The 25231-nt window shown below is 46.7% G+C and overlaps 1 protein-coding gene across 14 annotated transcripts in view; it reads left to right on the top strand.

Annotated features, from left to right (window-relative positions):
• Window positions 1–25231, top strand: part of CUX2 (cut like homeobox 2) — a 199329-nt gene that overhangs the window by 127861 nt on the left and 46237 nt on the right. For 13 of the 14 annotated variants that reach the window (XM_060786034.2, XM_060786028.2, XM_060786033.2 and 10 more), the window contains one exon: window positions 12946–13024. In XM_060786034.2, coding sequence (XP_060642017.2) covers window positions 12946–13024 — 79 coding nt within the window. Of the gene's footprint in view, window positions 1–12945; window positions 13025–15073; window positions 15256–25231 lie in introns of those variants that run through there. The other variant, XM_060786036.2, reaches the window with a different exon arrangement.

The raw sequence follows: 25231 nt of genomic DNA, 5'->3' as shown, positions 1-25231 counted from the left end.
GACAATTCATCTTTCCCTTTCTCTTGTGGGCAGGAAAAATTGTGCTAAGAACAAGGCACTACTCCTGTCTTCCTTGAAGTTCTAGATGTTTTCGAAATAGACCCGAGTCTTGCAATGAACCAAAGAAGCTTTTATTTGGTTCATTGGTTGGTTTCTCCTTTCGGCATCTGGGGGAGCAGATATAAGACCTTTTCTTAAGTGTTTTATTCTTAAACAAAAATCTCTACAATCCATTTTTCAGCTTTTCCAGGGTGAAAATGGCTTTGGGAGGGAAGAAGGATATGGTTTCGTCCTCCCCCTGCCCCAGCCTTTCTATCACTGTCCCCAACCTGATGCCTTCCAGCTATCTTGGGTTACAGCATCCATTGTCCACAGCCAACCTGGCAAAATGATGCCCTTTTGAGGATGCCTATAGTATTGAGGAAGGTGGGTGCTGTGGGTTAGGGCAACGTAGATGTATAGTTAATCTGGTTTTAGGAGCCACACCGGCTTAGATTTTATTCCCCATCTTTTTCTTAAATTTCTTTGCCTTGCTTCTCCTGAATCTCATTTTCATATTCATTGCGGTGGTGGTGATGATGATGATGATGATAGGATTTAAAGATTGAACTGCAAAGACTCTGGCACAAGCCAGTAAAGGTGGTCCTAGTGGTGATTGGCACACTGGGTGCAGTGCCTAAAGACATTGGCCTGCACTTAAAATCAATAGGTGCTGAAAAAATTACCATCTGTCAGCTGCAAAAGGCCACCAAATTGAACAATGTGAGGAATTTAATTACCTTGGAATCCATTTCACGGAAAGACTATCCTGGAAACACCATATAGAACACACTAAAGCAGTAGCTTTGAAATCTGTTGGAGCAATACTCAGATTCTACAACACCGCAGGGGGTCATCTAGTTGTCCCAGCCCTTAAAATATTTCAGAGTAAAGTTATAGCCCAGATTTTGTATGGTGCTGCCGTCTGGGGATGGGATGAGTCTCAGACAGCAAAACTGGAGGTTCTCCAGAATACATTTCTTAAGAAACTACTGAGACTCCCACCGGGCACCCCGGCAGCCTTGGTCCGGGCAGAGGTTGGTCTCCTCTCCATTAGATCACGTGTTCATTTTACCCTATTTAATTATTGGAGAAATGTAAAATAACTCCTCAGTTAGGATTCTTCCCAAGGGATGTTTTGAACAGCCTTTTTTTTTTTTTTTTTTTTTGTCGTGTCAAGAGCGAGGCTCCTGTTGTGAGAGAATTGGCCGTCTGCAAGGACGTTGCCCAGGGGACGCCTGGATGATTTGATGTTTTATCATCCTTGTGGGAGGCTTCTCTCATGTCCCTGCATGAGGAGCTGGAACTGGAGCTCATCCGCCTCTCCCTGGATTTGAACCTGCGACCTGTCGGTCTTCAGTCCTGCCGGCACAGGGCTTTAACCCACTGTGCCACCGGGGGCTCCTTTTGAACAGCTAGTAAAATGCAAAGTCTGGAATACTAGATACCAGAAGCTGCTGGAATTTCACCCCACTCTGTCTGATAAGCCTTCTATCTTGAACTCAAGGGAGAAGCCCCATGAATATATTTTTAATAATTGTGCCCACCATGATAGGCAGGCCATTAATAAATCCAAATTCTCCCACTGGTTTAGACTGTACAAACTTGACCATGATAGGGCTATCTACCTGACTAGGCTCACATTTCCAAAACTTAGACAAGCCTTCACAGCCCTTTGTTTTCAAAGTATGCCCACAGCAGTGATTGATGGCAGATATACGGGCACCCCTCTGGCTCTTCGTTTATGTGTTTGCGGGGCCCCGGAAATTGAGGATCTGCCTCACTATTTGCTTTTCTGCCCTTTGTATTCTGATCCAAGAACCAAAATCCTGGGGTTTATTCTTCACCTCCTTCAGACCAACACTGTGTCCGAAAAGATTTTCTATCTCTTGGCTGACACTAACCCCGTGGTTACTCACAAGGTGTCTCTTTTTGCCCTGGCAGCACAGAAAATCCAGGCAAAACTAATCTCTGATATTGCAGTTGACTGTGCTGGGGATGCTTTCAACTAATAGTGGCTGTTTATGTAGTTTTAATAATGCTGTATCTATTTGCTTTTACTCGGTTTTTAATTACGCAGGTATGAGTCTATACATTATGTAGTATTTTAAAGGTGCATCTTGCCATCGATATATGTAGCATTTTAATGATTTATAGGATTTTATTGTGTATTTTATATTGTATTTAATAATCTGGTGTTCATGTATTTATTTATTTGCCTTGCCTTGTATGTGAAAGACCTATGGTATAAGCATCCAATAAACTAAACTAAAGGTAGGGTTTATAGAAGGGCTAAAAAAAAAAACAACCCTACCGTGTCACCTCCTGGTCATGTGATCAACATGAGTGCTTGGAGTGTCTTATGCCTTTCTTGCCGAAGCGGTACCTATTTATCTATTCGCATTTGCATGTTTTCAAACTGCTAGGTTGGCAGGAGCTGGAGCTGACAGGCGGGAGCTTACCCTGTCTCGCGGATTTGAACTGCCAATCTTCAGGTCAACAGTTCAGCAGCACAACGGCTTAACCCATTGCGCCACCACAGCTCCCATTAGACAGCTTGCTTTGTATATAAACACCCAAGTTTATTTGTCGAAAACAAAAATGTGTCTTTTCCTTGCTCCTTGCTATGCACCATGGTTTGCTGGGAAGAAGCCTCCTGATTTGGTTGCCCCTTGCCCATGCTAGGACTAAGGGATGACAGTTGACGCTTCAGCAGAAAAGAGATGTTGCACCAGGGGCTTCGGGTGTCAGATCCATCACAGCTGACAGCCCCTTGGACCAAAAGTCAGAGCCAAGTTTGAATTGCCGCCCCAGCCCAGTGGCCCTGAAAGAACCCCCAAGTCTTGACCAGTGAGTTTTCATCTGAGGAAATCACTTATAAATGAACTGTGCCAAAATTGTGTTGTTGAAGGCTTTCATGGCCAGAATCACTGGGTTTCTGTGACTTTTCCAGGCTGTATGACCATGTTCCAGAAGCATTCTCTCCTGATGTTTCGCTCACATCTATGTCTGTTGGAAGCTAGGCAAGTGGGGTTTATATATCTGTGGAGTGATGTTCAAGGTGGGAGAAAAATTCTAGTCTGTTGGAGGCAAGTGTAAATGTTGCCATTGGCCAGCTTGGTTAGCATTTAATAGTTTTGCAGCTTCAAAACCTGTCTGCTTCCTGCCTGGGGGAATCCTTTGTTGGGAGGTGTTAGCTGGCCCTGTCTGGAATACACCTGTTTTCAGAGTGTTGTTCTTTTTTATTGTACTGATTCTAGAGGGTTTTTTAAAAATACTGGTAGCCAGATTTTGTTCATTTTCATGGTTTCCTCCTTTCAGTTGAAAGTATCCACATGGTTTCTCTGTGTAGTCTTACATGGTGGTCGTTAGAGTGGTCCAGCATTTCTGTGTTCTCAAATAATATAGAGTCCCCAATGCTTTGCTATGGCTGACTTCTCAGGTTGCATTAGTCTGCAGGGAACGTTGTTCCCGGGACTCAAGTGGAAGAGGAGGAGGAGGAGGAGGAGGCGGCGAAGATGGTGGCCACTCGGCGGGAAACGCGGCGGAGAGACTCCGAGATGGGAGACAACGACACCCCGCAGCTCCAGCAGACCTCACCTCTGAGGAAGCGTGCCATAGATGCAGGCGAAACGTCAGGAGAAATGCCTCTAGAACATGGCCATATAGCCCGAAAAAACCCACAAGAACTGAGTGATTCCGGCCATGAAAGCCTTCGACAATCTACAAACTATCTATAGAGCCACTAAGAAAATCCAACAAATGCTACATTCAGCAATGGACAAGAGGGATCCTCTCACCTCTGCAGGAGTCTACCGTATACCATGCAGCTGTGGACAAGAAGTCTACATAGGGACCACCAAATGCAGGAGCATTGCCCAGACATGAATCAAAGAACATGAAAGGCACTGCAGACTAACTCAACCATAGAAGTCAGCCATCGCAGAGCACCTGATGAACCAACCTGGGCACAGGTTTGAGAATACAGAAATGCTGGACCACTCTAACAACCACCATGTCAGACTACACAGAGAAGCCATTGGAATCCACAAGCATGTGGAAAATTTCAATAGAAAGGAGGAAACCATGAAAATGATCAAAATCTGACTACAGGTATTAAAAAAACTTCAAAATCTGGACAGTAATTAAAGAGGAACACTCAGAAAACGGGAATTCCAGAAAGGAAACAATCAGGGCTGGCTAACACGTCCCAACATTTTATTATTATTATTATTATTATTATTATTATTATTATTATTATTATCTTTATTTGTACCCCGCTAGCATCTCCCGAAGGACTCGATGCGGCTTACAAAGGCCAAGACCACAATAAAACAACAATATAACAATTACACATGTTGTTGTTCATTCGTTCAGTCGTCTCCGACTCTTCGTGACCTCATGGACCAGCCTACGCCAGAGCTCCCTGTCGGCCGTTACCACCCCCAGCTCCCTCAAGGTCAGTCCAGTCACTTCAAGGATGCCATCCATCCATCTTGCCCTTGGTCGGTCCCTCTTCCTTTTGCCTTCCACTTTCCCCAGCATAATTGTCTTCTCTAGGCTTTCCTGTCTCCTCATGATGTGGCCAAAGTACTTCAACTTTGTCTCTAGTATCTTTCCCTCCAGTGAGCAGTCGGGCTTTATTTCCTGGAGGATGGACTGGTTGGATCTTCTCGCAGTCCAAGGCACTCTCAGCACTTTCCTCCAACACCACAGCTCAAAAGCATCGATCTTCCTTCGCTCAGCCTTCCCTAAGGTCCAGCTCTCACATCCGTAGGTTACTACAGGGAATACCATGGCTTTGACTAGGCGGATCTTTGTTGCCAGTCTGATGTCTCTACTCTTCACTATTTTATCGAGACTGGACATTGCTCTCCTCCCAAGAAGTAAGCGTCTTCTGATTTCCTGGCTACAGTCTGCATCTGCAGTAATCTTTGCACCTAGAAATACAAAGTCTGTCACGGCCTCCACGGTTTCTCCCTCTATTTTCCAGTTGTCAATCATTCTTGTTGCCATAATCTTGGGTTTTTTGACGTTTAGCTGCAACCCGGCTTTTGCGCTTTCTTCTTTCACCTTGATTAGGAGGCTCCTCAGCTCCTCCTCGCTTTCGGCCATCAGAGTGGTGTCATCTGCATATCTGAGGTTGTTAATGTTTCTTCCAGCAATTTTCACCCCAGCTTTGCATTCATCCAGCCCCGCACATCGCATGATGTGTTCTGCATACAAGTTTAAAAGGTTGGGTGAGAGGATGCAGCCTTGCCGTACGCCTTTCCCAATCTTGAACCAGTCTGTTGTTCCGTGGTCAGTTCTGACTGTTGCTACTTGGTCCTTGTACAGATTCCTCAGGAGAGAGACAAGGTGGCTTGGTATGCCCATCCCACCAAGAACTTGCCACAATTTATTATGATCCACACAGTCAAAGGCTTTAGAATAGTCAATGAAGCAGAAGTAGATGTTTTTCTGAAACTCCCTGCCTTTCTCCATTATCCAGCGGATATTGGCAATCTGGTCTCTCGTTCCTCTGCCTTTTCTAAACCCAGCTTGAACATCTGGCAACTCTCGCTCCATGTATTGCTGGAGTCTTCCTTGCAGGATCCTTGCAGGATTACACATAAACCAAAGCAAATCAAAAACATTAAAGCAATAACAGTAAACAAAAAAACAACACACCGTGATACAATAAAAACTAGGCCGGGCAAATGTAATGGGTACAGATTAAAAAGTGCTGAGTGTGCTGAGGATTTTCTTTAAGGATTTTTGGATAGCTGCAATGTGCGGACAATCTTAATCTCTAATAAAGTGCTTTTGGGACATGTTGCTGGGGTTTTCCTATTCTGGAAAGGTCTTCAAGCTCTTCCTAAAGACTGCCAACGTAGGGGCTTGTCTGATGTCCTTGGGGAGGGAGTTCCAGAGTCGGGGGGCTACCACAGAGAAGGTCCTGTCCCTCGTCCCCACCAGCCGCGCTTTCGACGCAGGTGGGATCGTGAGCAGGGCCTCTCCAGATGAACGAAGAGAGTGTGCGGGTTCATAGACGGAGATGCGGTCACACAGGTAGGCAGGTCCCAAACCGTTAAGGGCTTTGTAGGTGAGCACCTTCACCTTGAACTGGGACCAGAAAATGAACGGCAGCCAGTGGAGCTCCTTGAACAGGAGGGTTCTCAACTCTGGCCAGTTAACATCCTGGCCGCCGCCCATTGGACTAGTTGAAATTTCCGAGCCGTTTTCAAGGGCAGCCCCACGTAGAGCGCATTACAGTAGTCCAATCTAGAGTTGACCAAGGCATGGACCACCCCGGCCAGATCAGCCTTTACGAGGTACGGTCGCAGTTGGCGCACGAGTCTCAATTGTGCAAAAGCCCTCCCGGACACCACCGACGTCTGAGCCTCAAGTGTAAGTGATGAATCCAAGAGGACTCCCAAACTAACGGACCTGTGACTTAGAATCATAGAATCATAGAATCAAAGAGTTGGAAGAGACCTCATGGGCCATCCAGTCCAACCCCCTGCCAAGAAGCAGGAATATTACATTCAAATCACCCCTGACAAATGGCCATCCAGCCTCTGCTTAAAAGCTTCCAAAGAAGGAGCCTCCACCACACTCCGGGGCAGAGAGTTCCACTGCTGAACGGCTCTCACAGTCAGGAAGTTCTTCCTAATGTTCAGATGGAATCTCCTCTCTTGTAGTTTGAAGCCATTGTTCCGCGTCCTAGTCTCCAAGGAAGCAGAAAACAAGCTTGCTCCCTCCTCCCTGTGGCTTCCTCTCACATATTTATACATGGCTATCATATCTCCTCTCAGCCTTCTCTTCTTCAGGCTAAACATGCCCAGTTCCCTAAGCCGCTCCTCATAGGGCTTGTTCTCCAGACCCTTGATCATTTTAGTCGCCCTCCTCTGGACACATTCCAGCTTGTCAATATCTCTCTTGAATTGTGGTGCCCAGAATTGGACACAATATTCCAGGTGTGGTCTAACCAAAGCAGAATAGAGGGGTAGCATTACTTCCTTAGATCTAGACACTATGCTCCTATTGATGCAGGCCAAAATCCCATTGGCTTTTTTTGCCGCCACATCACATTGTTGGCTCATGTTTAACTTGTTGTCCACGAGGACTCCAAGATCTTTTTCACACGTACTGCTCTTGAGCCAGGCATCCCCCATTCTGTATCTTTGCATTTCATTTTTTCTGCCAAAGTGGAGTATCTTGCATTTGTCACTGTTGAACTTCATTTTGTTAGTTTTGGCCCATCTCTCTAATCTGTCAAGATCGTTTTGAATTCTGCTCCTGTCCTCTGGACTATTGGCTATCCCTCCCAATTTGGTGTCGTCTGCAAACTTGATGATCATGCCTTCTAGCCCTTCATCTAAGTCATTAATAAAGATGTTGAACAGGACCGGGCCCAGGACGGAACCCTGCGGCACTCCGCTCGTCACTTCTTTCCAGGATGAAGAGGAAGCATTAGTGAGCACTCTCTGTGTTCGTCCACTTAACCAATTACAGATCCACCTCACCGTAGTTTTGCCTAGCCCACATTGGAATAGTTTCCTTGCCAGAAGGTCATGGGGGACCTTGTCGAAGGCCTTACTGAAATCCAGGTACGCTACATCCACGGCATTCCCCGCATCTACCCAGCTTGTAGCTCTATCGAAGAAAGAGATCAGATTAGTCTGGCATGACTTGTTTTTGATAAATCCATGTTGACTATTAGCGATGACTGCATTTGTTTCTAAGTGTTTGCAGACCGCTTCCTTAACAATCTTTTCCAGAATCTTGCCCGGTATCGACGTGAGGCTGACCGGACGGTAGTTGTTTGGGTCATCCTTTTTTCCCTTCTTGAAGATTGGGACCACATTGGCCCTCCTCCAATCTGCTGGAACTTCTCCCGTTCTCCAAGAACTCTCAAAGATGGTTGCCAATGGTTCCGAAATGACTTCCGCTAGTTCCTTCAATACTCTGGGGTGTAGTTGATCTGGCCCTGGGGACTTGAACTCATTAAGAGCGGCCAGGTATTCCTGGACGACTTCTTTCCCAATTTGGGGTTGGATGTCCTCCAATCCCTCATCCACTCCATCTTGCTGAGGTTGAAGACTCTCTTTTTGTGAGAAGACCGAGGCAAAAAAGGCATTAAGTAGTTCTGCCTTTTCCCTATCCCCTGTCAGCATTGCCCCATCTTCTCCGCGAAGAGGTCCTATCGCCTCCTTGTTTTTCCTTTTTCTACTGACATAAGAATAGAAGCCCTTTTTATTGTTTTTAATGTCCCTGGCAAGTCTGAGCTCGTTTTTTGCTTTAGCCTTGCGGACCTTTTCCCTACAGGTGTTGGCTATTTGTTTGAATTCTTCTTTGGTGATTTCTCCCTTCAGGTTACACTTCAGGGGGAGTGTAACCCCGTCCAGCACAGGTTGCCACCTATACCCCGATCCGGTTTTCGATCGACCAGGAGGACCTCTGTCTTGTCGGGATTGATCTTCAGCTTGTTCCTCCTTATCCAGACAGCCACAGCGGCCAGGCACTCGTCCAGCACTCAAGGGGCTTCCTTGGAATTAGGTGGAAAAGAGTAATAGAGTTGTGTGTCTTCTGCGTAGAGATGGCACGTAACTCCAAAACTCCGGATGACCTCTCCCAGCGGTTTCATGTAAATGTTAAAAAGCATGGGAGATAGAATAGAGCCTTGCGGGACCCCACAGGTCAAAGGCCAGGGATCTGAGCAGGCATCTCCCAGCTTCACCATCTGGGATCAGCCCTCCAGGAAGGACCAGAGCCAGGATAAAACCGTGCCCCTGAGACCCATCCCAGAGAGCTGTCCCAGAAGGATAGCATGATCGATGGTATCGAAACATAGGAATGGAATAAAACAATTTCTAAATTCGTTTGGCAAGGGAAAAAGCCCAGGATCAAATGCCTGATATTGATTGATGATAAAAGAAGAGGCGGTCTCGGTCTTCCAGACCTGAGGTGCTATTATGAAGCCTGCTGTCTCGTTTGGATCAGAGACTGGATCCTATTAACAAACAGAAACCTGCTCTCCCTAGAAGGTGTAGATCTTAGGCGAGGCTGGCATGCCTACTTGCACTATGACAAAACAAGGATTGAAAGGAATTTTGGGAATCACTACATAAGAACAGGTCTAATGAAAGTATGGGAGAGACACAAAAAGAGACTATATAACAAAACTCCATTATGGCTTTCATCCCTAGAAGCCCTCCATCGGAGAGAAATGGGCTGGCAACACTGGCCCACCTATCGCGATATCTTAGAAAAGACAGAAGGAAAATATGTACTTAGAGAGGAAAAAAAAATAAAAGAAACCTTTCCCAACCTTTCTTGGCTGAATTATCGACAATTGGCTGATCACTACAAGATAGATAAAACCGCAGATTTTGATGACCAAAATGGCTTTTTGGACAGTATATTGAAATCAAATAACAAGCTTATTACAAAACTCTATAAAAAATTACTAGAGTGGACCACCGAAACGGAACTAATAAAAGACTCAATGATTAAGTGGGCTCAAAATATAGGTCACCAAATAGAACTGGACAAATGGGAGAGAGTTTGGAACCAAAGAATGAAATCAACTTACTCATATGAATTGAAAGAAAACCTTGTCAAAATGATCCATCGGTGGTATTTGACACCCCAAATAATATCAAAATGTTATAAAAACGCTTCAAACAAATGTTGGAAGTGCGAAGATCAGATCGGGACTTTCTTCCACATCTGGTGGTCCTGCCCCGTAGCTAAAAGATATTGGACAATGATTCAGAAAGATATTCAAGAGATTTTAGGAATACAAATAGAAAACAAACCAGAATTTTTTCTTCTAGAAATGTATGACATCGAGGGGGGAAAAAACAACGACAAACTATTTCACTACCTAATTACAGCAGCACGTATTGTATACGCGAAAAAATGGAAACAGAGAGAAGCCCCCCAACGAGAAGACTGGCTTAACAAAATCCTAGATATAATGACCATGGACGAACTGACTTATTGGTTAACACCAAACCATGGCATTCCAAACAATTCTACGAATTGGGATCTGGTAAAGGCCTTCCTTAAGAAATGGAAAATCGACGTCATTTATTAGTAATAATAATAATAATAATAATAATAATAATAAAAAGTAAATCACAAAAACAGTATCACAAGGAAGGAAGAAGTGTTAACGAATTTAAACGGAATATATACATATACATAAAAATCCTCATCAAATAGATGGAAGTTCATCGTTTTTAACCACCCTATCATCAACCCATCCCCTTTCACCTCTCCCCCCTCCCCTCCATACCACTTCCCCTTGACCTCTCCCTTACCCACCCCCTCTCTTACCTTACCCTCCCCCCCCTACACCCTTTGGGAGTTTCACTAATAACAGGGCTTACTTGTACTTTTCCTACTATACTATCTACTATATATTGTTCTCCCTCTATCTATGTATTTATATATAACTTTAATAAAATTTATTAAAAAAAAGAAAAAAAAAGAAACATAGGATCCCCCCAGGCAGGAAGCAGCCAGACTTTGAAGCTGCAAGGCTACTCAATGCTAATCAAGTTGGCCAATGGCAACATTCATACTTGCTTCCAACAGACAGGCGTTCTTTCTCTCATCCTGGACATTGTTCCACAGGGATATAAACCCCACTTGCCTAGTTTGCAACAGACCTCACAACCTCTGAGGATGCCTGCCATAGATGTGGGAGAAACATCAGGAGAGAATGCTTCTGGAACATGGCCAGTCAGTCCGGAAAACTCACAGCAACCCCATGCCAACATTACCGTTTCATTGATACCATTCTGCCCTTAGCAGGAGGTGGATGGGTGGGGCGAAACTCTTTTGCAAAAGTGAATTGCTAGCAAGATGTTTTCAATTGTCAAGGAGAGTTGAGAGCTTTTTCCATTCCTTGTGCTGAAATGTCTATCCTCTATACTTCTGCAGCCAACTTCGGTTTCAGAAAAACATGCTAATAGGCTTGAAGGCCATGGTTTTCCTGCATCGTCCTGTCCAAGCACCATTTAGAACAGAGCTTGGGAAGTTACTTTAATCATTAGTTAGTTATGGTTCAAACCATCCCCTCCCCTTAAATTGCATCTTAGGGCCCTTCCAGACAGGCCCTATATCCCAGGATCCAATCCCAGGTTTTGCACTTTAAACTGGATTATATGAGTTCACACTGCTATATAATCTGGGATAAACAGAAAACCTGGGATCAGATCCTGGGATATAGGGCCTGCCTAGAAGGGCCCTTAGAGAGAAAGCTTTCACGAAAACAAAGGTAGCTATTATGATCCATGAGGACCAAACCAAATCTTCGACCCAAAGTTTGTGTGTGTGTGTGTGTGTGTGTGTCAGGAGCAACTTGAGAAACTGCAAGTTGCTTCTGGTGTGGGAACATTGGCTGTCTACAAGAATGTTGCTCAGGGGACGCCCAAATGTTTTGATGTGTTACCATCCTTGTGGGAGGCTTCTCTCATGTCCCCACATGGGGAGCTGGAGCTGACAGAGGGAGCTCATTCATGCTCTCCCTGAATTCAAACCTCCAGTCTGTCAGTCTTCAGTCCTGCCGGTGCAAGGGTTTAACCCATTGTACCACCGGGGACTCCTGACCCAAAGTGATTGAAACCTTTCTTGGGACCAGCTATAGTTCTTCGATGAGATTGAGGGTGGCTTAGTAGTTACTTCCAAGTTCTCCATATTTACATTCAACTGAACTCTGTTTTGAAAAGATTTGTCTATCTCTAGCTCAGTTTGTTTGTAGTAGTCTGCACCTCTTCTGGCAGAGCATTCCATAAAGTGATTGAAGAAAGGGCAATGTATCTGTATTTCAGATGGTAAAACACATGCAAGATGTTAGCATCTGCTGCCTTCAGACCCCCGCCCCGAATGTTGAAACAAAAGGGCACCATATGATTTTTTATTTAAGCCCTGGCATTAAATTATAAATTTCATTTACTCAGAGTGCATCAAAGATTGATGATGGCGTGACATTTCAGGAGCGTTGAAGATTTTGCCCAAGGCAATGGGCCGAACTTGAACATGGCACTGGGCACAGCATGGCAAGCAGTCCCAAGTTTGCACCTTTCCTCACTGTACAAGGCATCCAATGGGGATTTGGTGAGGGGAAGAGATTCTGTATTATGGAGCTAGAGCAGACATGGGCAAACTTGAGACCTCCCTCCGGGTGTTTTGGACTACAACTCCCACAATTCCTAACAGCCTTGGGCCCTTTCCTTTTCCCTCTCAGCCACTTAAGCAGCTGAGGGGGAAAAGGAAAGGGCCCAAGGCTGTTAGGAACTGTGGGAGTTGTAGTTCAAAACACCTGGAGGGAGGGTCCAAATTTGACCATGCCTGCTTTAGGGTGAGGGCTTCATGGCAAACATTGATCATGTTTAAGCGGCAGAGGGGGGGAAAGGAAGGGACCTGAGGCTGTTAGGAATTGTGGGAGTTGAAGTCCAAAACACCTGGAGGGAGGGCCCAAGTTTGCCCATGCCTGAGCTAAAGCAGTTAAGTTGATGTCAAATAGCTATAAACTGTGCAATTGTAAAGATGCTAAATACCTCCCAAATGAATCTTCGCTGCCCCCGAAAACTAAAATCCTTTGAAGTGGCTGAGGAGAACTCTGACGGTCATTGGACTATTTCTAAAGGGAAAAGGCCAGCAGACTTAAGAGATATTCCCAAGCAGGCCGATAATGTCCTTTCTTTTGTTGCTTGGTGCCGTTTTGGTGTTCCTCCCACGTGGCGCTGCCCTGTCACCTGTCCTCCTTGGTGAGTGGCGCATGTATCCCTGCCCTGGGATAACCTCTCATATTCCTAGAACGGTGACGTCCTCACTGTGGCTTTACTTAAGGGAGCATCTTTTTCCTCGACGGTGCCTGCATTGTCCTTTTGTGCTTCTGTTTCCCCGCAGGTGGTTGCGCTGAGCAAAAGGAGCAAAGAAGCCGAGGCTGCGTTCCTGAACGTTTACAAGCAATTAATTGAAGTGCCAGGTATGGAAGGCCTCTGCAGCTGTGGCCGAATGGCCGCTCAACGGGTGAAATCTTTCCTCTTGGTGTCTGGTAGCAATCCTCCATCAGGCTTTGCCTTGGGAGGACCTTGAGAGAAACAGGATGCCTGAGTACCTGTTCCAGAGTGTTCTGCATGGACCAAGACATCCTGTTTTCATCCTCTTTATATAACAGCAGTGGAACACCCTGGTGTCCTCCAGGTGGCTCAGATTCCATCGCTAGGGGATGATGGGAGCTGCAGTCCAGAACATTTGTAAGGTGTATTGTCAAACGCTTTAATGGCCGGAATCACTGGGTTGCTGGGAGTGTTCCGGGTGTATGGCCATCCAGAAACATTCTCTCCTGACGTTTTGCCCACATCTGTGGCAGGCATCCTCAAAGATTGTGAGGTCTGTTGGAAACTAGGCAAGTGAGGTTTATATATCTGTGAAAAAATGTCCAGGATGGGAAAACTCTTGTCTGCTTGAGGCAAGTGTGAATGTTGCCATTGGCCATCTTGATTAGCACAGAATAGCCTTGCAGCTTCAAAGCCTGGCTGCTTCCTGCCTGGGGGAATCCTTTGTTGGGAGGTGTTAGCTGTCCCTGATTGTTTCCTGTCTGGAATTCCCCTGTTTTCTGAGTGTTCCTCTTTATTTACTGTCCTGATTTTGAAGGGTTTTTTTAATACTGGTAGTTAGATTTTGATCATTTTCATGGTTTTCTCCTTTCTGTTGAAATTGTCCACATGATTGTGTTTTTCAATGGCTCCTCTTTGGAGTCTGACATGGTGGTTGTCAGAGTGGTCCAGCATTTCTGTGTCCTCAAACAATATGCTGTGTCCAGGTTTGTTCATCAAGTGCTCTGGTATGATCACACAGCCCGGAAAACTCTCAGCGACCCATTTGTAAGGTGTCTGATTGGATGAGGCTAGTTCACAGGATTTCGGATGGTGGTCTTTATCAGGGGACTATGCATCTCAACCAGTTCCAGTTTTGATTGGGGCTCTTCAGCTCTGGCACTTTTTTTTTTCAACTGTCCAGCTCCCTTATCAATGACAAACGGTCAGAGGACATTTAATCAACTACCAAACTCACAAATTTTGTATTTTGTCTGTTTGTTTGCTTTGTTCTGTTAGAAATGTAATATAATTTGACTGGTTGTCCTGACACGACAAATAAATAAATAAAATAAATGGCAAATGCACTGGGCATAACAAATGTGCCACAGTACAATGGTGGCACAAGACATGCCATCACCAATGTGTGGATCAACAGGCTATTTAGATGGAAAGAGCATACCATATGCTTATTTGCTTCAAAGTTCTGAGAAAACCTTCCTGAATTCCAAGAAAACTTTCCTGAATTCCAATGAATGTGTGATAGCCTAGCATAGAAAGTTAAAATCAGGATGTTTCTAACACCCCAGAATTGCTTCCTGCTTAACGACCCTGGTTTGAATGAGGCATTCCGAATTGTGTGTGTACAGGTTGGGAATGTCTCTTCTCAGTTTATGCCTGCTGTTCCAATATCCACTTATATTAAAAACACTTGAGTTCTTGAAAAAGGGGTCCTGTTTGAGCTCAAGCTTTCAGCCCTGTTTTGAATATGACATGCTTCATGCCCAGGCTCTGAATCTCTGTATAGAAACTTGGTGTGGATGAATGGATTTCCGCACCAAGTCACGGCAGTTCTGCCACTCTCCTTGGCTCCCTTGCATTGGCCTTGCCGCTCAGCAACCGGCGCTGCAGGGAGGCCTGGCGGTGAGCCGCCGTCCCCCGTGTTCCTTTTTGAAGTGCGAGCGCAACCGACAAGTGGAAACATCTTTTGCTATCGCTGGATTTCAGTGCCTGAGCCAAATCTGTCTTGACAATAAAAAAGGAATACATTTGCTCGCGCCTTGTAATAACGCTGCAGTGATCCGCGCTTGTCTCTTTGACGGCGAGTTAACTAAGATGACTGAACTCCCTGCACAGCAAAGGGGCAGACAATGGGATTCAGAAGCGATTGCTCAGAGGTGGGTGGGGAAACTTGCAGGGTCTATGGCCATACTTCCCATGTTTTTCTCACTGTGAGTGGTACCTGGGTGCATTTAGCAAATGGATGCTAGCGAAGCGAGCAGAACAGGGGCTGTTCAACGCTTCCCAGCCACTTGCCAGCCCAGATTGTTGAAAATCAGGATCCTAAGGGAATACAGCTTGCTAGTCCCCATGGCTGCAGACTTGACCTTGCAAACAGGTGAGTGATGCTTGTTCCCAGATCAGAAGAGAAAGGGGAGGTGAATAGTGTGTTTGTGTTGCTTCGGTGTTGTTATGCTGATCAAAATATTTTTCCTCAATTAGTGCAACTGACTTAAGCAACCTAAATATATCTCCACTGCACTCCTTTATTCATTTGATGGGAGATTTGCCATTGCCTTCCTCTGAGGCTGAGAGAGTGACTTGCTCAAGGTCCCTAGTGGGTTTCTAGGATGGATCTAGTGCTAAAAATGCTACGCTCTGCTGGTTTTTTCTGCTACACTTGTGTAACTCCAGCCTATGGAAGTGGTTGTACTATTTACGCATGCACCTAAAGGGGGATCTGATACCTCTTTCTATTAGTTCTTTCCCATTTGACCTCAGCAGAAGAGGAGGGAGGCATAGATCTATCTCACAAGTCCCTAGAGCTTTCCCCAGAGCGCCCACCAGAGCAGTTGAGATGCTTTGTTGGCTTGGCACAGGGCCTTGGCTTCTGGGCCTGTTTCTGCCTAAGTTTCTGCTTAGGAAATCCATTTGATTCCCTTTTGCCTTAGGACGCATTCTATTTTACGGTGCTGACTTTGTGGCGCTCCCCAATTGCCAGAGAGCTTACCCAGAGAGACAGTGTTACTGCAGAGATGCAAATAGCTTTCCCAGACATTTTGGAATAACAGAAATTCCATTCACTTGGGTGAATTCAGGCAAGCTTGAGTATCTCCCCAAACCCCATTAAATTGTGTCCAGAGACTTCTATAGCCAGTGCTTTGGAACCACCTTACCCGCTTTTCCCCAATTCCTCAGTTCTTCTCAGACACACCTTTCCCCAGCAAGGAAAGCTCTATACCTATAAATACAGGTGGACAAACACATTTGTTGTCAGAGGCTTCAGAAGCCAAGTAGGAGTGCCTGATTCAACAGTTTTTCAGATTTCTTTCTTTTTCCTTTCTGAATGGCTTCTGTCAATGCAAACTTCCAGTGGAGAAAAAGCGGAAGGAAAGTGTGATGCCTCAGCAAGTATTTTGATCAAGGGAGCCGGGGCTTGTGGGTCTCTAATTATGGGAAGAAACATCGTAAATCTTTCAGATATTGTTCACACAGATGTGGCACAGAGGAGCCAGTCCTGCCTGCCTCTGTATTTTGGGCCCAGCCAAGGGGCGGTGGCAGTGGGGGAGGCAGCAATATTGTATTAACAGCACAATTCATGACGTTGTTGGGAAGGGTTTGATTGCAGCCTCCATTTTGACTTGCAGGGTGATGACAGCTGATTTCTTCATTGCATTGTACGTACAACAGCCCCCTCCCCCCAAAAATACAGTCACCTCACCCTCTCTCACACACTTTAGCTCACTAACTTGTGAAAGGCATGGTTGGCAGGATACAGGATGCCATTTTACTAATCTGGAATTGGGTTTGGGATTCAGCTTCTTGGGGACTTGAAATCCCTAAGCCTTGATAGGTAAAGGTTTCCTTTTGACATTAAGTTTAGTCATGTCCAACTCTGGGAGATGGTGCTCATCTCCATTTCTAAGCCAAAGAGCCGGCGATGTCCATAGATGCCTCCAAGGTTATGTGGCTGGCATGACTGCCTGGAGCGCCGTTACCTTCCCACCAAAATGGTACCTATTGATCTACTCACATTTGCATGTTTTCAAACTGCTAGGTTGGCAGAATCTGGGGATAACAGCGGGAGCACACTCCGTTCCACAGATTCAAATGCCAGCCTTCTGGTCAGCAATTTCTGCAGCTTAGCGGTTTAACCAGCTGCGCCAATGCAGCCCCCAAGCCTTGATAGGCATCCCCTAAAAACAACTTGGCAACTTCGGCAGGATGGACAAATAATATTGCAAATTGTTGTCGAAGGCTTTCATGGGTGGAATCACTGGGTTGCTGTGAGTTTTCTGGGTTGTATGGCCCTGTTTCAGAAGCATTCTTTCCTGACATTTCGCCCACATCTATGGCAGGCATCCTCAGAAGTGTGACGTCTGTTGGAAACTAGGCAAGTGGGGTTTATTTATCTGGAATAATGTCCAGAGTGGGAGGAAGAATTCTTGTCTGTTGGAGGCAAGGGTGAATGTTGCAATTGGCCAGCTTGATCAGCATTGAATGGCCTTGCAGCTTCAAAGCCTGACTGCTTCCTGCATGGGAGAATCCTTCCAACAGACAAGAGTTCTTTCTCCCACCCGGGACATTCCACAGATATATATATAATAATTGTCTAGTTTCCAGCAGACCTCACAACTTCTGAGGATGCCCGACATAGATGTGGATGAAACGTCAGGAGATAATACTTCTGGAACATGGCCATACAGCCTGGAAAACTCACAGCAACCCAATATTGCAAAGATTTTGATAGCTCTTAACACAAGCAGGTGGTTGAAAGTTGGGGACTGGGACCCAGGCTGGTCTGGCCAAACAGTGGTTTGGTGAGATCAAGGACAGGGTTTGTAAAATGAATGATACCAAATGGAAGAAGTCCTCCTCTGCATCCATCAGCAAGACTTTGTACGCATCTGTTGCTCACAATCAGGAGGCATTTTCCTTTCCTTTTGTCCACCTGTTCAACCCCTTCCTTCTCCCCATCCCTTTCCTACTTGGTCCCAAACCCAGTTTTCCCCAAAGGACCTGGTGCTGCAAACTGTGTTCAACAGCCCCCCATAGTGGCAGGATGTCACTCAGTTGTGGTTTTCGAGAGTGCAACTGTCTTCTTTCAAAGGCTTCTTTTCTGATGCTTAATAAAAATAAATCATCCAGGTCCCTCCTGAGCATCTAATCTACTGCAATGAATGCAAATTAATTATTAGTTGTTTCCAGGCTTTGCCAGCAGGGTTTGCCCCAGGATCAGTCTGATTGTAAGAATGCTTCCCGTGGAAGGAGGTCAACCCAGGAGAGAAAGCCAGGCTTGTTGTGAAAAGAGAAACCTTGTGAGTCCTCAGGGATTTCCTTGGTAAACACTGGGATTATGTCTCCTTAAGCAGAAAGGTAACACCAAAGGCTTGTGCTTTATTTTAGCACGATTTGGTGGCTTCAGCACCAAGAATCATAGCATAATAGAGTTGGAAGAGACCACAGGGGTCATCCAGTCCCACACCCCACTGTGCACCTTGGCCAGCTCAAGTTCAGGCTAAAACATATTCGGGATCTTGGCAAAATTACTTTTTTAAAGTAGTTCTTAGAATTGCTTGGCCAAGAGGGCTAGTGGGCCTTCAAAGAGGTATACTCTAAACTCTAGAGAAACAAATACACACACACCATCACCCTTGTCACCTTCTCAAGGTTGGCAAGGACCTCCTCAGCTTCCACTCTGAAGCCAGCAGTTACCTTGGTCTGCAGAGCGACAAATGTTATTAGTAGTGGTAAAGTTACCCAGTCCTTTCCTTTACCCCTCCTTTCCTTGTCCAAACCCCTTTGCAGTTGGGAGTCAGCCCTATAGGTGGATCATAAGCCAGGCGAAAGGAGACACTATACTCCTCACTGATCCTTACTTTATGCCACCAACTTTCCAGTGGCACCACAAAACAACCAATCCAAAAATGGGATTTGCAGGCCCTGCCCATCTTGCCTGTTGAATTTGCTGTTTGTTAAGCTGAGAATGGGAGCTTGACTTAGGAAGAGAGAGGAGAAATGTGCCCCTTTGATAAGGAGAGTCCCTCCCTTGGCCGTATGGCTGGAAGCAAAGAGCTCCACATGATCATCAGAATGGTTTCCCAGGCCATGTGGTTCCCTGGCCCATCCTGATAAGGCTGGCAGAATCAGGAAGAAGCTATTTGCTGATCACGAAAAAGGTGGGAGGCTACAGATAAGATTTGGCCTGTGATGATGGCTTATCAGCTTGCCTTTATAGAACTGTACTCTGTGTATGCCCTTTGGTATCTCCTTGCAGTTCTCCAGGCTTCTGAGAAAAGTGCAGCCTTGGTTCCTTTGTTGACTCAACTTATTTGTTGAGGGATCTTCTTCTTTTCCTACTGTTTCCCCAGACATTCTCATCTCTTCCAGTGATCGTGTTCTTTCTTGATATGGTCAAAGTATGATGTCTTTAGTCTGGTCATTTTGGCTTCTAGGGAAAGTTATGTTTAATTTGTTCTCATGAGGGATTGTTTGTCTGTTTTACAGTCCGTGGTATCTACAAAACCCCTCCAACACTGCATTTCAAATGAGTTGATCTTCCTTCTGTTAGCTTTCCTGATTGCCTAGCTTTCAAGATCTTACACAGAAATTGGAAATACAGTGGCATGGATAAATTTGCTGTTTTGTGATATATGTGCTAACAAAAATATCAAAATGTTACTAAGAAATAGCATACATGTCATGTTTGTGTCACATTTTCCATTTTATTTATTTCGTGTCAAAAGCATTGCACAAATAAGTTTTAAAACTGGTAAAATAAAGGGAGCACAAGCAGCTAAACAGTTTTAGACCAAAAACGGATGACAGCGACCGCATTGTCTGTAGCTTGAAACAGTTCTTCCTCTGTACATGAGGCAGGGCATGGTGGGCAAGCATACAGGTGCAGAGTTGTTTGTTCTTCTCCACAGTTGCACCAGGTGGAGGATTCTTCTAGGTGGTGCCTTTTTGTCAGGTCGTCCTTTGACCTGCCCCCTCCACTTCTGAGTCTGTTTGGAGACTTCCAAGTTGCCCATTCTTGGTTTGCCTTTGGAGGAAGACCCTAGTTGGGGGGCCATCCAGTTAGAACTGGCTGATTTTGCTTCCCACGGGGATATTCTTGCTGTTGCTGGAGGAACATTAAGAGGAGTGGTGATTCTCATGAAACTTTTCCTTGATTTGAGTCTACTGGGAGGAAGCTGATAGCCATACAGTGGGTGGCTTTCATAGTGTTCAACGTTATTTCTCTCGCAATTGGCCGTAACTTCCTGTTGCACATGGGGGGGGGGGGGGGGATGCCAGCTAGCTTATAAAGTCTATAAGCAGGTGTAGGTTTGCAATATCCTGTGATTATTCTACATGTTTCATTCAGTGCTATATTCACTTGCTTCGTGTGGGCAGACTTGTGCCAAACCGTCATTAAGATGGTCCGCCCCAGGAGACTTATGGATCCGAATGGATTCCTGACGGCTCTTGGGGATTTCCCCGCCACCTCGGCAGGTGACCATGTCGACGCCTTGGTCGCTCTCTGGAATGGGGAGATGACCAGGGCGATTGACATGATCGCTCCGGAACGTCCCCTCTCAAGTAGCCGAGCTAAACCAGCCCCTTGGTTTACTGAGGAGCTGGCAGTGATGAAGCGAAGAAAGAGGGAACTAGAGAGCGTGTGGCGCTCGGACCCAAGCGAGTCAAATCGAGCACGGTTTGTGTCCTTTCTAAGGGCATATGCCGCGGCAATAAAAGCCGCAAAGAAAACTTTCTTTGCGGCCACTATTGCGTCTGCAAAAAACCGTCCGGCAGAGTTGTTTCGGATTGTCAGAGGTCTTTTAACTCCTGCCGCCTCAGGCGGGAGCCCTGACAATTCGGTCACGCGCTGCGAAGCATTTGCTCGGTTCTTTGCAGACAAAGTCGCCTTGATCCGCTCTGGGCTGGACACCATGTTAAATGCAGTGTCCGAGGATGTGACACGAGCACCTGCTTGTCCTATTTTGATGGATTCTTTTCAGTTTGTGAAGCCCGAGGATGTGGACAAGATACTCGGAGGAATGAGACCCACCACGTCCATCCTAGACCCCTGCCCATCCTGGCTTCTAAAGGAGGCCAGAGGGGGATTGGCTGAGTGGGTAACGGTGGTGGTTAATGCCTCCCTTCGGGAAGGCAAAATTCCAGCGAGCCTAAAACAGGCTATTATAAAACCGCTGTTGAAGAAACCATCATTGGACCCCACTAAATTAGACAACTTTCGGCCGGTTTCCAATCTCCCCTTTTTGGGCAAAGTCATGGAAAGCGTGGTGGCCTCACAACTCCAGGTATTCTTGAGAGACACGGATTATCTGGATCCGGCACAGTCTGGTTTCAGACCGGGGCATGGTACCGAGACGGTCTTGGTCGCCTTAGTGGATGATCTGCGCCGGGAGCTGGACAGGGGGAGTGTGTCCCTGTTGGTGCTCCTGGACCTCTCAGCGGCCTTCGATACCGTCGACCACGGTATCCTTCTGGGGCGCCTTGCGGAAATGGGTCTTGGGGGCACTGCTTTGCAGTGGCTCCAGTCATTTCTCGAGGGCCGTACCCAGAAGATGTTATTGGGGGACTCCTGTTCAACACCACAGCCTTTGACCTGTGGGGTTCCTCAGGGCTCTATATTGTCCCCCATGCTGTTTAACATCTACATGAAGCCGCTGGGTAAGATCATCCGGAGTTTCGGGGTACGGTGTCATCTGTACGCAGATGATGTCCAGCTCTGTCACTCCTTTCCACCTGCTACTAAGGAGGCTGTCGAGGTCCTGAACCGGTGCCTGGCCGCTGTAATGGACTGGATGAGGGCGAACAAACTGAAATTAAATCCAGACAAGACAGAGGTACTCCTGGTCAGTCGCAAGGCCGAGCAGGGTATAGGGTTACAGCCTGTGCTGGATGGGGTCGCACTCCCCTTGAAGGCGCAGGTTCGCAGCTTGGGTGTGACCCTGGATTCATCGTTGAGCCTGGATCCCCAGGTTTCAGCGGTGACCAGGGGAGCATTTGCACAGCTCAGGCTCGTGCGCCAGCTGCGCCCGTACCTTGGGAAGTCTGACTTGGCCACGGTGGTACACGCTCTGGTCACATCCCGCCTTGACTACTGCAACGCTCTCTACGTGGGGCTGCCCTTGAAGACGGCCCGGAAGCTTCAGCTAGTCCAGCGCGCGGCAGCCATGTTACTAACAGGAGCAGGACGCAGGGAGCATACAACGCCCTTGTTGTTCCAGCTCCACTGGCTGCCGATCTGCTTCCGGGCCCAATTTAAGGTGCTGGTGTTAACCTACAAAGCCCTAAACGGTTCCGGCCCAAAATACCTTTCGGACCGCATCTCGGCCTATGAGCCCACGAGGACCTTGAGATCGTCTGGGGAGGCCCTTCTCTCGATCCCGCCTGCCTCACAGGCACGTCTGGCGGGGACGAGGGATAGGGCCTTCTCAGTGGTGGCCCCCCGGCTGTGGAACACCCTCCCGGTTGACATCAGGCAGGCGCCCTCCCTTATGTCCTTCCGGAAGAGCCTGAAGACATGGCTATTCGAGAAGGCATTTAATTAAATGCTACAGCAACTGGAAATGACAACTGGAACGGAATGTAGACTACGAGATTGGTTATGATTCTATGATAAGACGAAGCGGATTTTTAGTGTAATTAGATGATAGTTTATTATTGTTATGTTGTTTATAGTGCTATGGTAGTTTATTGTATGATATCTTTGTTATATGTTGTACACCGCCACGAGTCGCCCTAGGGCTGAGAGCGGCGGTTAACAAATGAAGTAAATAAATGAAGTAAATAAATAAACCGGGGCAAGCATATTCAGCAGTTGAGTAAGACAAGTCCAAGGCTGATGTTCTTATTAATTTTGGGTCTGCTTCCCATGCACTATTAGTAAATTTCCGCAGGACGTTATTGTGTGCAGTTACTTTGTGGTTGGTGTTTGCACAGTGTTTCCTAAATGTTAGTGTTCGATCCAAGATATTTAGGGTAGGAACAGTGTTCAAGCTCTTGGCCTTCCCAGGTAACTTTCAATGTTCTGCTGACTTCATGTTTGCATAGGTAGAAAGCACACACTTGTATCTTGGCAAGGTTAGGCTTCAGGCAGTTATCTTTGTAGTAGCTGGAGATATTTATTTATTTACTGTATTTATATATTGCCTTTCTCACCCCTGGGGGGACTCAAGGTGGTTTACAACATATTAATGACAAAAATAAAAGCAATGCTTTTGCGTTTGGAAAGATCAGCCATTTACAAGAAACGTTTTCCAGGGGACGCCCGACTGTATTTACTCAGTCTTTGAGGAGGCTCTTTCCATACTGTTAACTGTGAGAGAAATAAGGTTGAACACTGTGAAAGCCATCCACTTCATGGCTATCAGCCTCCTCCCAGTAGACTCAAATCAATTATTTATTTATTTATTTATTTATTTACTGCACTTGTAGACCGCCGTTCTCAGCCCTAGGGCGACTCACGGCGGTGTACAACATATAAAAAACAATTTACAATAAGGCAATTACACAAACAACAATAGCAACATCACTATTAATAATACAATTACATTAAATCATTTGCGACGTCTCATCATAGAATCACAATCCAATCTCGTTTTCCATATTCCGTTCCAATCATCATTGCCAATTGTTGTAGCACATTAGTCAAACGCCTTCTCAAACAACCACGTCTTTAGTCTCTTGTGGAATGTCATAAGGGAGGGCGCCTGTCTGATGTCTACAAGGAGGGTGTTCCACAGCCGGGGGGCCACCACCGAGAAGGCCCTATCCCTCGTCCCCACCAGGCGTGCCTGTGAGGCAGGCGGGATCGAGAGAAGGGCCTCCCCAGATGATCTCAAAGTCCTCGTGGGCTCATAGGCCGAGATGCGGTCAGACAGGTATTTTGGGCCGGAACCGTTTAGGGCTTTGTAGGCCAGCACCAGCACCTTGAATTGGGCCCGGTAGCAGATCGGCAGCCAATGGAGCTGGAACAACAAGGGGGTTGTGTGCTCCCTACGTCCCGCTCCTGTTAGTAACATGGCTGCCGCGCGCTGGACTAGCTGGAGCTTCCGGGCCGTCTTCAAGGGCAGCCCCACGTAGAGAGCGTTGCAGTAGTCAAGGCGGGATGTGTCCGGAGCGTGTACTACCGTGGCCAAGTCAGACTTCCCGAGGTACGGGCGCAGCTGGCGCACGAGCCTGAGCTGTGCAAATGCTCCCCTGGTCACCGCTGAAACCTGGGGATCCAGGCTCAACGATGAATCCAGGATCACACCCAAGCTGCGAACCTGCGCCTTCAAGGGGAGTGCGACCCCATCCAGCACAGGCTGTAACCCTATACCCTGTTCGGCCTTGCGACTGACCAGGAGTACCTCTGTCTTGTCTGGATTTAATTTCAATTTGTTCGCCCTCATCCAGACCATTACAGCGGCCAGGCACCAGTTCAGGACCTCGACAGCCTCCTTAGTAGCAGGTGGGAAGGAGTGACAGAGTTGGACATAATCTGCGTACAGATGACACGGCACCCCGAAACTCCGGATGATCTCACCCAGCGGCTTCATGTAGATATTAAACAGCATGGGGGACAGTATAGAGCCCTGTGGAACCCCACAAGTCAAAGGCTGTGGCGTTGAACAGGTGTCCCCCAGTAACACCTTCTGGGTGCGGCCCTCGAGAAATGACCGGAGCCACTGCAGAACAGTGCCCCCGAGGCCCATTTCCGCAAGGCGCCCCAGAAGGATACCGTGGTCGACGGTATCGAAGGCCGCTGAGAGGTCCAGGAGCACCAACAGGGACACACTCCCCCTGTCTAGCTCCCGGCGCAGATCATCCACTAAGGCGACCAAGACCGTCTCGGTACCATGCCCCGGTCTGAAACCAGACTGTGCCGGATCCAGATAATCCGTGTCTCTCAAGAATACCTGGAGTTGTGAGGCCACCACGCTTTCCATGACTTTGCCCAAAAAGGGGAGATTGGAAACCGGCCGAAAGTTGTCTAATTTAGTGGGGTCCAATGATGGTTTCTTCAACAGCGGTTTTATAATAGCCTGTTTTAGGCTCGCTGGAATTTTGCCTTCCCGAAGGGAGGCATTAACCACCACCGTTCCAAGAAAAAGTTTCATGAGAATCACCACTCCTCTGAATGTTTCCCCAGCAACAGCAAGAGTATCCCTGTGGGCAGCTAAACCCGGAAATCCCAATTGGATACCCCCCCCCCCCCATGAGGGTCTTCCACCAGGGGCAAACCAAGAATGGGCAACTTGGAAGTCCTTGAACAGACTCAGAAGTTGAGTGGGCAGATCAAAAGACAACCTGGCAAAATGGCACTATCGAAAAGAATCCTTCACCTTATGCAACTCTGGAGCAGAACAGACAACTCC

Source organism: Anolis sagrei, chromosome X (assembly GCF_037176765.1).
Source record: "Anolis sagrei isolate rAnoSag1 chromosome X, rAnoSag1.mat, whole genome shotgun sequence".
NCBI lineage: Eukaryota > Metazoa > Chordata > Lepidosauria > Squamata > Dactyloidae > Anolis > Anolis sagrei.
Note: the sequence above shows the minus strand (reverse complement) of the source record. Positions and strands in the feature narration are given on the sequence as shown.